The following is a 14,938-nucleotide window of genomic DNA, read 5'->3' on the forward strand; positions in this document are numbered from 1 at the left end:
AATCGATTGACTTGAATTGTTGTACATAGCTAGATACTATGCGTATCTGATCGTGTCTCAAAAATCAAGTCAATCGGTTCTAAATTGACTGAGTCATAGACACAAGTGCCCAAAATAGGTGATCCTGCCCAAATGGTTCCAGACCCTATGCCGCTGGAACTTATAAAGAAATTTTACAATCGTGGAGGACATTATTGAGCTTGAAATTAAGATTGGAAATCTTTTACTACATAACAAATTCAATTAATTTCATAAAAGTGTCTTCAATGGTAATGCCCGAACATACACATTCTGTATTGTGACACTAACTAAAATGTGATGAAAACAACAGTGCAATACTAATAGTAAATGGAGAATGTTCTCATTCTTGGCTTGCATTTTTTAGGGTTGTATTGTTTTGAACAGTCGTGAACTTAAACCACGTTTTCTGCACAATGCCAACGTCAATTCATTGTATTGAAATAGGTTTGTTTTATTCAATAAAATTATCGATTTTATCACCTTGATATGGCTAGGAGGTACTTCGAAACATTAAGTGAATATATACAACCCACGAAAACACTGGAAACCTTATTTTTTGTACTGATCGCAAAATATAAATATATTAGATTTTATTTTTATTTTTACACAGGCTTACCACGTTAGTAATATGAAAAATCGACCGCATTTTCTTCTCGAAAATTTGAATTCAATTATTTAGATCATAAATGTTGCATTTCGAAGTCAAATCAAAGTAAAATAGTTATTTTGTTATGGGTAGATAAGGATAGGGGCTTGCTTTTTGTGATTGAATTAAGAGAAAACTTCAAGTATTTGTATTATATAAGTCATATTTGATTCTTCCCGGATATATATCAATGAAATGGAATGTCGTTATAGGCTGAAATTTTGACTAGTTATTTATCAAAGTTACTTCTCAGATCTGTGAAAATTTCAGCGGTGCACAAAATTGCATTTCAAAGATATTGTATTTCAAAAGTGTTTATGATAGTTTTTAAAGCTCTTGTCAAACCTTCAAAAATGAATAAAATTCAAACTCATCTCAAAAAGTTTCTAGGGGTGCTCCAACGGATTTGAAAATGGCATTTTTCTACATTTTCCATGCGCTTTTATGCCCTACTAATGGAGTCTCTGATCACGGCAAAAGTTTTTTTTTTGTCGAACAGTGTTATTACTTGCCTAATTTGATGCTGTTTGAGCAAAAATTTGGGCAACTGTGTTGTTGTTTTCTCCATTTCTTGCAACATAAACAACATAGTTATCCATAGTGTTGCTCAAACAGCATCAAATTAGGCAAGAAATAATTATACTGCACGCCATTTCATGGTCAAAATGTCCTCGAAACAGGATCCTCTAGGGCACATTCAGGGTTATTCAGGGAGGTCACTGATCAATTTCATGGTTACTAATATGATGGATAAGAAAAATCATGAAGATAGAGTCATCGCAAGCCTAGTTTTGGTGTCATGGTCAAAATGTCCTCGAAACAGGTTCCTCCAGGGCACATTCCGATGGCCGAGGGGTGGGCCAGAGAGGTCACTGGTCCTTTTCATGGTTACTAAAATAATGGATATGGAAAATCATGAAAATAGAGCCGTCGCATGCCTAGCTTTGGTGTCAAGGTCAAAATGTCCTCGAAATAGGTTCCTCCAGGGCACATTCCGGTGGCCACAGGTTAGCCAGGGAGGTCACTGGTCATTTTCATGGTTACTAAGATGATGGTTATGAAAAATCATGACGATAGAGCCGTCGCATGCCTAGTTTTGGTGTCATGGTCAAAATGTCCTCGAAACAGGTTCCTCCAGGGCACATTCCGGTGGCCACGGGTTGGCCAGGGAGGTCATTGGTCATTTTCATGGTTACTAAAATAATGGATATGGAAAATCATTAAAAAAAAAAGAGCCGTCGCAAGCCTAGTTTTGGTGTCATGGTCAAAATGTCCTCGAAACAGGTTCCTCCAGGGCACATTCCAGTGGCCACGGGTTAGCCAGGGAGGTCACTGGTCATTTTCATGGTTATTAAAATAATGGATATGGAAAATCATGAAGATAAAGCCGTCGTCGCAAGCCTAGTTTTGGTGTCATGGTCAAAATGTCCTCGAAACAGGTTCCTCCAGGGCACATTCCGGTGGCCACGGGTTGGCCAGGGAGGTCACTGGTCATTTTCATGGTTACTAAGATGATGGTTATGAAAAATCATGAAGATAGAGCCGTCGCATGCCTAGTTTTGGTGTCATGGTCAAAATGTCCTCGAAACAGGTTCCTCCAGGGCACATTCCGGTGGCCACGGGTTAGCCAGGGAGGTCACTGGTCATTTTCATGGTTATTAAAATAATGGATATGGAAAATCATGAAGATAAAGCCGTCGTCGCAAGCCTAGTTTTGGTGTCATGGTCAAAATGTCCTCGAAACAGGTTCCTCCAGGGCACATTCCGGTGGCCACGGGTTGGCCAGGGAGGTCACTGGTCATTTTCATGGTTACTAAGATGATGGTTATGAAAAATCATGAAGATAGAGCCGTCGCATGCCTAGTTTTGGTGTCATGGTCAAAATATCCTCGAAACAGGTTCCTCTAGGGCACATTCCGGTGGCCACGGGTAAGTCAGGGAGGTGTAGCAGGCGATATAAGGACAACACGTCTTATCTGTTTTAACGTTTATTACAGAATGATGTAAATGTTCCCTACGTCAATCTATTAAAGTCAATGACTACTGTGTTCAGTGTAATGTTGGGAGTGGCCTAGTTTTGGCCTAGTTTTGGTGTCATGGTCAAAATGTCCTCGAAACAGGTTCCTTCAGGGCACATTCCGGTGGCCACGGGTTGGCCAGGGAGGTCACTGATTATTTTCATGGTTACTAAAATAATGGATATGGAAAATCATGAAAATATAGCCGTCGCAAGCCTAGTTTTAGTGTCATGGTCAAAATGTCCTCGAAACAGATTCCTCCAGGGCACATTCCGGTGGCCACGGGTTGGCCAGGGAGGTCACTGGTCATTTTCATGATTACTAAAATAATGGATATGGAAAATCATGAAAATAGAGCCGTCGCAAGCCTAATTTTAGTGTCATTGACAAAATGTCCTCGAAACAGGTTCCTCCAGGGCACATTCCGGTGGCCACGGGTTAGTCAGGGAGGTCACTGGTCATTTTCATGGTTACCAAAATAATGGATATGGAAAATCATGAAGATAGAGCCGTCGCATGCCTAGTTTTGGTGCCATAACTGAAATGTCCACGAAACAGGTTCCCGGGGGGCCATTCCGACACCCGGGACAGGACCAGATCGTGTTGACCGGTTCCACATGTCCACTATCAGACGCGCATTATCCAGTTGGACTTTTTTGCTGAAGACACCAACATTGTATCTAGTAAAGCATATAAACCATAATTGAAAGCGTATGGCGTGTACTGAGTACACGACGCGACCGCTCGTGTAACGGTCTGGTTCACAAAAAAGTCACACCAGCGGTCGCGCCGGTGTACTGAGTACACATTTGAAATGTGAGGTTAGAATTACGTATTTTTCGAGTACTTTCCGTGCATTTTTTCATTTTTTTTCTTTCTTACTAACAAGAAGAAGAGTGGATCTTGGAATAGGACCAACACCCGGTTCAATTTGGTGCGAATTTCGATTATTTTTTTGCATTTTTCTGAGACGCGTGTACTCAGTACACGCAAGCGACTGATGGTGGGCTAAGGGGGGCATCAACCAATGTCCATCGCATCTCAATTGTGACAGGATATTTGATAAGCACTAAAGCAAACATGGGTCATGCCACAATATTCCTACATAATGGAAGCAGTGGCTCAAAGGCTCTACAGATAAGGGATAAAAAAAAAGATAAAAAAAAGGGGGGCATCCCGATTCGGTTTTCATCACTAGAGTTCTATAACTTGAAGTCTGTGTCAGGGAAAGGTTTACATCTCTAGTACTTAATCACGGCCCGAAATGGCCTGAATGTTGGCAATCGAAATAGGATTGCGGGTCTCTATTCTGCCAGAGCCCTATAAATGTGCATTAATACTAGGGGATTATTTACAAGTTAAAATAGCACATTTAACACGAAAATAAAACTTGTAATATGGAGTGTACAGTACAACTACATAGGGTAATCAATGGCGATCTGGTTTTTCGGGGCGTCGACAATGCGATACATATTTGCTATCCAACAGCATAACTTCACGTTTGTCACGATTTCTCATCATTTTAAATCTTAGCCGATATGTATTATTCGCGGAACCAATTGACCGTGCATATAAAACCGAGCTTGGACTGAAGGAATAAACATAAATAATTTTTACTATTCAAAATGTTTATAGTGTAGATAAAATCAAAACCAAAAGGTATCTCGCTCTTTAGCTGATCTGCAGTTATCGGCATATGTCAGTGCCGGACATGACTTTGATTCAGTCATATTTGTAAAGCAAAACTAGTATCTTTGTAAATGCATGTGATGAACTGAGTGTCGCGGACTGACTCAATATGCTCTCTCAGCGGGAGCCAAACATTGGGAGCCAAACATTGAAGATGGAGGTTATGTTAAAGCTTGTTGAACCAGTGTGATTGATTGAAGAGTATTGTTATCTAGGTGCTGCGGATATAATCAAAGCTGTTGTCACGATATCCTCATTTGCCGCTGCCAAGCCGTTGGAAAGCGAGGAGAAGGATAAACATTGTTTTGAGCCTATTTTAGCTAATTTTGTCACAATTATCCATCAAAATTTCCATCGCGAATGCAAAATAATAAACTTTGAACACGAGAGAAAAATCGGAATGATGGTGGATTGATCATGTTTACCATTTCCGAACAGCGTCGCGACGGCGTGTTTGACAACCGCGCTGAGAGAGGTGGTTGCAAGAAAATAGAACGCTCGTGCGTGTTCACAAGCTGTGTGCCGGGATTGTGTAGGTGTGTGTTAGCTAGCTTGAAAAATAAAACCGTTTCTATTCGCACCACCTAGGTGATGAATAATCACTAACCTGAGTTCTCAGCAATCATTCGGTATACGAATAGTGCAATAAAATCTTCAGTGAGCGATTCCCACAAACCATCACTAGCGATAATCAGAAAATCTTCTTTGCCTTCCAGAGTAATCGATGATATATCAGGTTCACCAGTTATGTACGGCTTCATTGGAGCATCACCTGGAATAATAAATTAATATATATGTATTAGCATGGCTCAAGTTTGTATGGAAAAAACACATTTCAAAAAGTTCGCATCCTTCTCATTTCGAACTATATGACACCACGATGATCTGATCAATTTTTTTGTCTTGAAATGCTCTAATTTTTCTTTAAAACCGCGAGATCGATTATATAGAAATATAGCCTAGGATATGCTAAAAACCTTTTCTAAAGACCGCAACGTGATCAGACACTTGTACAAAAAGCTAAAATCTTATACATACCCAATCAGTAAGATTTTATTGTTATTTCTTTACATGTTACATGCTACGCTAACGGGTAACCATAAGATCAACCTTTCAACACAACCCAACCCAACATTCGGTTCTTCAGATTTGTGCTCTTGAAAATTAGAGGTGTGGCTTCGTCATACAATTAGTGGCCAAAATGTTTGTGATAGGCAAATGACAGATATTTTTTTGCTTTTTTATTGATTTTTCTTGGTGAGACAATGAAAACTACTGTCTCTCCTCAGAACCTAAAATTATTACACGCAGAAAAATAACTAGGAATATTTTCACTTTACTTTGGTGCACTCTAACGTGAGAATTATTACTTAATTGACGAAACTACTATTTTTCTCGGGATAAAGCCGGATAGAAATCACACATTGTCCACTTATTTTCCGCGTGCGGTTTCTTCTCGATGCCGGACTTCAATAATCTCTATTCCAAAAATCATCATCCGATCCTCACCTCCTTTCTTTCCAAAAAACTTCCTTTCCATTCTCCCATTCCCATCGTTCCTCCATTCCCTTCCTCTAAATACTCCATCCGGATTTGAAGTTGTTGTATGATAAATTTGCTCCCATTTTCGATGCATTTTCAAACGAGGGGCAATGAATAGATTTTAATACAATTTTTAAATTTAACCATCCAGAGGTTCTCAACCCCCTTTTTTAATATTTAATCAATCTAATAGTAATAACAATATTCTAAGGTTTTTATTTACATTGTTTTTTTTTTAATATTTTTTTACTAACAATAGTTTTGGGACAAATTTAAAGCTTTATATAGCAATATAAGTTAAATTATGATTATGATTATGATGAGCTGATGATCGTTTTAGGTGTAGAATCATGCCATAAGTTCAAAAACGCGAAGGAAAAAAATACAGTAGAGCGGAAATTTATTCGAATTTTCATACAAGGTTGATGATTTGAAATCGATTTTTGTTCTATTTTTAAAGCAAAGTCGCTAACTTCACACATCTCTTTCTCCGTAACCAATGCTCAGATTGGGCTGAATTTTTTACAGTAACTCGCCTACATATGATATGTCGAATGAACATTAAGAAAGCGTTTTTAATTTTTTTTTCTTATTGACTACGCGCCGGCTGTAGATTATCATTTTCTTTATCATCATCCTCCATCCGTATCCAAAGGTTTTACTATTGTTTCGTTCCTAAGTGTACATGCTTTATTAAAAATATTATCTGATGCTTCAAAAATGTATCCATGAAGCAGGTGAAGAAACCCAAACTCTGCAATTTGCGGCTTAAGCCTGGCTTAGCGCTGCTAAGCCACCTCAGAGCACCGCTTAAAATGAGCCATACTTAACGTAAACCATAGCTTTATTAACCACTAAAGCCGAGGTGAAAAAATCGAAAAAAAGTTAAGCCCGGCTCAAAATTTCGCTAAGCCTGGTTTAAAATTTAAGCCCGGGTGAAGAAATCGGCCCTAACACTCTCTGAAATGTCTGTAAAGCTTTCTCTCATAGGTTCTAGATAAGTTGTTGAAAGTACTAGCGGAAAATGGGAAATACTTGAGCGCTCTAATTGGGTTGTTTAGTGAGTAAAATATTGCTATTTTCTATTCTATAGCGTAATCGATAGAGCTAATTTTTCTGAGCATAACGTGATTTTATTGGATTTCAATACATTTGTTTTGATGGTTAAATTAACAAAACAGTTTTAATTTTCGTAGATAGAATGACAGTTCAATCGATAAAGTGACAGTTCGACCCGAACAAAGTTTCCCCCATACAAACTAGAAATGCATTTTAAAAATAGTTCCCGAACTTCAAAAATTATGAAATTTTGGATATCATTTTCATTTTGCAGCATTTGGTGGGACAATAAGAGCGCAAGTCAGTCCAAAGCCGATGATAAGGAGGGGTAATGGCTGAATAGTCTTTGCTGACCACATAAACGCCATGGGATAGGAAAAGGGTATTTTGGTTTGGGATTAGGGCGTTGGTACAGACTTGACAATATCAATGCTATTCAGATGCAAAATAATTTTAAAGCTCAATAGTGAATCGCAACCTTCCAAAACCAAAAAAAAAAACAAAAATCCACAAAATGCCAAGCAAGTCAGCCAACTAAAAAGCACCTGGATATAATAATTCAATGTTAAACTGAAAATGACAACCAAGCTGTAACTGAAAATGACAACCAAGCTAATGAGTTTTTCATTTCTTAAACTTTACTGATAATCGAGATCAATTTCTATTTCACAATTCTTAAAAAAAAACAATATGTACAATTACTTCGATTCGAAACAAATGCAAAACATCGGCAATCTTTATTTTGTCGATCATTGAAAGCGTTTTGTGCTTACACTTTGGTCCGGGTGGTTTCACAATCATCTATTGATTGATGCACCAAGCGAAAAGAAGAAGAAGTTTTGACATCCAAGCGGTGTGCCGTCGCTTAGATCCTCGTCGCTGATTGGTCGATGGATGTAAACGGCACACCGCTTGGATGTCAAAACTCTTCTTCTTACCGCTTGGTGCATCAATCAATATGTATTTTCACTTCACCACCGACTAAAAATGGGTGAAAATAATTATTTCTCGCATTGGCCATATATCGTCGGTTTCCTGCAATAGGGGCACAACTCAAAATTTGTCATTTTTGAGATTTCGATGGCAAATGATGGAAAACTATTTAAACTTTCATCTCACAAAGACCCGTTCCGAAATTCGTTGAAAAACGCGAGATTTTTGCATTTTCACCAATTTTCCGCAGTAGAGGCACAACTCAAAATCAGTCAACTTTTTCAATAGTTTTTGAAAAATAGTAATCGAAAATTCATGAAATAGATAGTCCTTCAGACCCTTGCCATGACACAACAATCAAAATTTGTTAGCTCTTGTCAAAAGATGAGAGAAATAAGTGAACTTGTTGGAGGTGCTTCAAGATTGCCAATTTTCAAACGCTCATCCTGAAAATTCACATTTTTTGAGTTGTGCCCCTATTGCAGGAAACCGACGATATGTACCGTCTACCCCCGTTGGTTTGAACGACACCTCATGCAAACCAACGGGGTTTATTTTTTAATTTGAACTTCTTATTGACCCTGTGGGCATTGAAAAACACAGTGATGGTAACCCTTTTCGCTGTTTTGTTTTGATTCTGCGTTCCGTTTCACCCCGTTCCATGAGCAGAATAACATTTGAACCATTTTTATTGTACGTGGATTTGCTAACTGAACACGACGAATCAGAACCGTCGTTTTTGGAATCGCCGTTCGAATCGCCGTTGGAATCGTCGTTCGATTGCAGAGCGAGACAGCAACCAAACTGACACATCGCTTTGACATATTTAACGTAGGAGCAACACGTGCGTGAGATTCTCTCTCTCGGTTGGTGTGGTTTGTTTTGATTCAATCTGACATTTCTTTTATGCTGCTCATGCTGCTGATGCTGCCAGCTGATGGTGGCAAGGATGGAGGAGCATAGTCGGAGGGGTGCTCCAATGTGTTTTCGGAAGAATTTGTCGAGATAAAAAGTTTTCGTTATAAAAAAAATATGGAAAATTCTAGTTTAAAAGTTCAGCATTAAACTTTTCAATGCGTGTTACATATATTATTTTACAGAGAATCAGTCTAGAGGTCGTTTAACGTAATAAGAGCATTAACATAAAAGTCTATAATTTTACAAGAACGCATTGAAACGCCCCTTGTGTGGGGGATATAATGAGTGCAATTAAACGGCGATTCCCAACCAGCTCAAACAAATTCCCTTGGAATTCATCTTCGAAGTAAAATCACAATAGTTTGAACGATGTGCAGATTAGAGGGGGTAAAAAAAAATGGTCCAATTAGATGAGGTCAAACCATCGGGGGTTGACGGTATCTTCAAAATATTTCAGTTTTGCTCTAAATGTGAAACAAATTGATTTTTTTTTACTTATTACTTCCAACCTAAACATGTCTTGAAAAAAACAATGCACACGCCCCTTGTGCTGCTGTCACTTCACCCAACTAACGAATCGAATTCGTTGGTTGGGTGGAGGTTGTGGCTCAACGAACGGGTGTCGACTGTACCACGTATCGGTATTATCAGCATTTCATTTACATAAGAATCTTCTGTTTTGTGAAAAAGAAACTAGTATGGAAAAAAAGCCATTTTTTGTATTGTTACGATACTTAACAACGTATACAATTCAATGTGAAATGCTCATTTACAATGGATCATTGAAGCCGACTTTTCCGCTACTCACCGCATCAAAAGAAAAGCGCCACCGTATATGGACGGTAACACAGTGACAGCAGTCGAGTTACGTCAAACACACAAGGCTATGGTGGCGCTATCTGTTCATTTCATAGCGGCTGTTTTAGTTATTTTAGTGATCCATTTGTTGAGTGGCAATGAGCACACCACAGACAAACAGACGTATCATTTGGAACAAAATGCGATAAAAATCATCGTCATGCAAACATAATCGCCCAATGCTAATTATGCTGTAGTACGCAAACCCACTGAGTAGATGGCGGTAGTGAGCAGACGTCAAACAGGAGCAAAAGCGATGCGAGCGCCATGAGCGAGCGGTTTGCGAACTACGGAATATTTTAATAATACGTTAAAAAGGGAAACGATGGGAAGTGAGTAGAGTGAGACGTCTGTTTGTCTGTGAGCACACCTTCATCTGAATTACATTGGCTCACCCCTCGGCATCATACCTCTATGAGCGAAAACCTTGTGCGACTGACAGCAGAAAGCGGAACGACGACCAACCCCATCAGAATCAAACGAACGGTCGTCGCGTTAACAAGTTTCTTTGTAATCGTTATAGAATAAAAGTTTCCCACTCGAAAGTAGTTTTCCCCACGTGTGAATTCTCTTCCTTTCAGCCTATTTCCGAAAATCCTGACGCTGTGTGTCCACTGTCCGCCCAATCCGCCGTCAGGTTATGGGCCCAGTTGGGATCGGAAGAGCTGGAAATTGATTTTTCGGGAGTGCGCGTCGGTTTTTTCGATTCCGCTGCAGCAGCGAAGTTCGGCCGGGAGAGCCGAAAACGTGCGCGTCGCTTGGCTCCGAAAAGTGTGGTTAGGATCACCAGCCGCGGGAAGACAAAAGTGAAGAATACCCAGAGAGGTGTGTGCGTACGAAGAACACGACAACTTTTTTTTTCGAGTGAGTGTATGTGTGACAATGGTTGACGCAAAGTTTGCCGTCCCGAAACTGAACGGGCAAAATTGGCAAACATGGAAGGTGAAGATAGAAATGTTGCTTTGCCGAGAAGACTTGTGGAGTGTCGTTGAAGAAGATGTTCCGGAAGAAGAAGACCGCAACGCTGCGTGGAACAGTGCGGACAGAAGGGCAAAGGCAACAATAGTGCTCCTTTTGGAAGATAGCCAATTGGCTTTAGTGAAAAATTGCGAACATGCGCGGGATGCTTACGTAGCATTGAAAAACTATCATCAGAAGACGACGCGTTCAGTGCGGGTGTCGCTTCTAAAGCGATTGGGTGCGTTCAATCTCGCGGAGAGTGGAAATTTGGAGCACCATTTGATGGAGATCGATGACCTTTTCGATAGGCTCGATGCCGCCGGCACGGAATTAGATACGGACACTAAAATATGTATGCTGTTGCGGAGCTTGCCGGCGTCGTTCGACCATTTGGTGTCGGCTCTCGATAGCCGGTCGGACGATGACATTTCCATCGACGTCGTCAAGGCCAAGTTAATGGACGAGTATCATCGGCGACTCGAACGTGACGGTAGTGGTTCCGGTAAAGTGAAGGTGGAGAAAGCGATGCATTCGTCCGAGGGCAAGCATAAGGAAACCCATGTGTGCCATTTTTACAAACAACAAGGGCACCTGCGCCGCAATAGCAGAAAGTTTTTGGCAGCGAACAAGGAAGGTGGAAATTCTGCGCCGGCTGCCAGCAGGGAAGCGGGTGGCGGTGCAAAGGCGAAAGCGGCACACGGTGAGGCACGGAATGTGGCGTTCACTGTCGAAGGGGAAGAACGGCTCGCTTGGATCATCGATAGCGGGGCGAGTGCCCACATGACGAACGACAAGGCGGTCTTCACTTCGCTGAAAGAGTTCGCCGGTGGGTGGATTACACTGGCGGACGGGAAGCGAACCCAGGTGCTTGGCGAGGGAAGTGGAGTGTTGTTCGGCCTAGATGGCGAAGATGAACTAGTGCGAATTGACATGAGGGACGTTAAATATGTGCCTGGACTGTCGACGAGCCTAGTGTCGGTCGGAAGATTGGCTCAGAAGAATCTAAAAGTGTGTTTTGAAAGGGTTGCCAAATCGTCGATGCGAAGAATGCCGTTGTAGCGACTGGTGGTCGTTACGGCGGCCTGTATCATCTGAAGCTGATTGGTGTGTCGATGAAGGTTTCCATGGATCAGCACAAGGAAAACTGCCAGCACCAGTGGCATCGCCGGATGGGCCACCGTGACTGGGTGGCGGTTGAACGGATTAACAAGGAGCAACTAGGAACCGGCATGAAGGTAAGCGACTGTGGGCTGAAGCTGGTGTGCGAGTGCTGCTAAGAAGGGAAAGCTGCCAGGGCTCCCTTCCCGGCGGTGATCGAGCGCAAATCCTCCCAAGTCCTTGACATCGTTCACACTGATCTATGCACTCAGCCAAATAACCTTAAGATTTCCATAAGGCCCAACTTATGAAACGGCCTTTAAATAATTCATAATGATTCGGATGAATTTCATAAGGTCACTCTATGACGTAAAATCGTCTCACAGCTTGGCTTTTATTCATGTTTAGCAACATGGTATTCTCAAGCGTCGGTAGCCGTGTGGATAAAACACGGGCTCGGTGATCCCGACGTTCATGGATCGAATCCAGTCTGCATCATTTTAAGATTTTTTTTGTTATTTTCATAAGTCTATCTTATGAAATTTGTCATAGCAAGCACGATCAATTTTCATAAGGTATTTTTATGCCATCCATAAGAATTAGTTATAGCAAATTTGCATAAGGTATTTCGATGATTTTCGCTAGTTTTTTTCGCTGAGTGTGTGGCCCGATGAAGACTACCACGCCCAGCGGGAACAGGTACACTGAGGATACTGTTCGTATGTTTTTCAAAGTTTACATCTTATGAATCAGTTATTTTTATTTTTTTCATCATTTCATAGTTCTCGTATGCTTTTCATACATTGAAGAGCGAAATCCATCGCCGTATGAAAAATCTCATAAGAAGCATCGTATGAAAATCATAAGATATGCTACGAAACACCATTGCTAAAAAACAACAAAACCTTTTATTGGCTTCTAACTATTTCAACTTCCGAAGCGTCGATGGGCGTATGAGTAAAGCGAGCACTCGCCAACCTTGACGTTCCTGGTTCGATTCCAGGTTGCGATTTTTTTAAATTTGTGCAAAATATTTCATAAAAATATGTATGATTGTCATAAGACATAGTTTCAGTTTTTATACGTTATTCGTATGATTTTCATACGTGAGTGTTATGGAATTTGTACAGTAACAGTATGACAATAATAGTTGGTGCTTTGAATCTAAAATCATAGTTCGTAACTATGATTTTCGCAAGAAATTCTTGTGGCAAAAAATCGTAGTTGATTCGTATGATTTTCAGAGTTGCAGTATCCTCAGTGTACGTAATGAACCTTGTAGATGATTTCAGTGGCTTTACTGTGACTTACCTACTAAAGAATAAGTGGGAGGCTACCGAAATAATCCGGGAATATGTACGATGGGTAGGGAACTTGTTCGGCCGTAAGCCTAGGGTCATTCCATAGACTTAATACTAAGACATAAATGTCAGGAACAAATTCAGTTCGATTTCTGACGCCAGTTTTTCCCCCATGTTTCCCCCAGTAAAATCGCCCAATACTGGTTCTCTTAAAGCGACGCTTTGAATGTCAGTTGGCTCCGCCCGTTTTCTTCAAAGCAAGACTGAGTTCGCCAATTTAGTGACCATGACAACGAGAAAGATTGCCCAATGAGCCATTTTACGAGATGTTTCGGATCAGCTGATCGCTTATTTCATGAATGAAAATTTGACAGGAGGTTGCGCCCAAGCCCGTGAGTGTTAATATCAATATCAACACTGTTTTCGTTTCGTAAAATAGACTATGACGCAGTGTCAACAATAGAGTTAATAAACTATAGAGGACGAATGTCGCTGCTGTTCCCTTTGTTCTCGCTCGCAAACATGTCGGGTATCTATCTGTCAAACTGCATACTTTTTCGCTTTGACACTTATAGCCCGGCCTATCTCCGCCAGCAAGAGATGTTTCGGCAGCGACGCCAGCGACATTCTTCCTCTATAGTTTATTAACTCTATTGTGTCAACTGACAGATTGATTTTTATACATATTTAGCAACACCATATCTTCAACCGTTGATAACCGTGTGGGTTAAACAAGAGCTCAGTGATCTCGACGTTTATGGTTCGATTCCAGTCTGCATAGTTGTACAATCTTTTTGCACGGATCATTTTGATAAGTTGTCTTCTCCTTATGGAATTCATATACATAGGTAGACGATTTATGATATTTTTTTTTTTAATTTTGGATGTACTCCGATAATTTACTTCGCTAATTGTAACATAGGGTCCACGGCTAGCGACGGTAATGGACGGATATAAGCGGATTTTTTTGATTAGAAAATGAAATGTCATTCCCCCTGGAACAGCCACACATGCCCGCTGGTTCCCGTTGGCCGAGTACCGGTCCAAACCCACCGGTCCCAAGAAGCCTCGGCGGAAAGATTCCAACCACAACGTAGTGTGGGTTAAGCCGTAAGGGCCAATGTTAACAGGAAAAGTCTGCAGCGCAATAAGCATCAATAAAAAATGTCAAATCCACACTCACTCACACACACACACACACACACACACATACACACACACACACACACACACACACACACACACACACACACACACACACACACACACACACACACACATAATTTAACAAAATTATAACAAATTGTGTTTTAATTCCTTGCCATCCTTTTAGGGTAAAAACTATTTCTATACTCATTTTTTGGGTAAATATTTTTCAATGTGTTATTCTATTTTTAGAAAAAGTAGGTGACATAAAAAAAAGTTTTCAGTACGTTATAAAATTTTCGGATCCGAACGGGATTTGAACCGAGACACCTACCTTCGGTAGCAATCTGGCGCCTCTGCCAATGAGGCCATCACAACACTTGAAGAGGTTGGTGATAGAAGCTTTACTGGTTCTACGTATTGCCAGTTTCCTCATTCAAATGCTTGTATGTCAGACGCACACGAGCGGGGTAGTATGACGTCATATTGAACTCGTTGACGTATAAAAGACTTGATTTTGTCGTGAGTGATTTTGTTTTAATCTATCACAATTATATCATATGCAGATAGTATCGACCGCGCAGAGCTATGGAGAATCATGGACGAAAACGGCTTTCCTGGGAAGCTGACTAGTTTGATTAAAGCAACGATGGACGGTGTGCAAAACTGCGTAAGGGTTTCGGGTGAACTATCCAGTTCATTCGTATCTCGCCGGGGACTGCGACAAGGTGACGGACTCTAATGTCTAC

The 14,938-nt window shown here is 40.7% G+C and overlaps 1 protein-coding gene across 2 annotated transcripts in view; it reads right to left on the reverse strand.

The window, feature by feature from the left end:
* Nucleotides 1-14,938, reverse strand: part of LOC109411545 (serine-rich adhesin for platelets) — a 225,833-nt gene that overhangs the window by 176,206 nt on the left and 34,689 nt on the right. For both annotated transcript variants that reach the window (XM_029854067.2, XM_029854066.2), the window contains exon 6: nt 4,982-5,146. In XM_029854067.2, coding sequence (XP_029709927.2) covers nt 4,982-5,146 — 165 coding nt within the window. The remainder of the gene's footprint in view (nt 1-4,981; nt 5,147-14,938) is intronic.

Source organism: Aedes albopictus, chromosome 2 (genome assembly GCF_035046485.1).
Source record: "Aedes albopictus strain Foshan chromosome 2, AalbF5, whole genome shotgun sequence".
Taxonomy (NCBI): domain Eukaryota; kingdom Metazoa; phylum Arthropoda; class Insecta; order Diptera; family Culicidae; genus Aedes; species Aedes albopictus.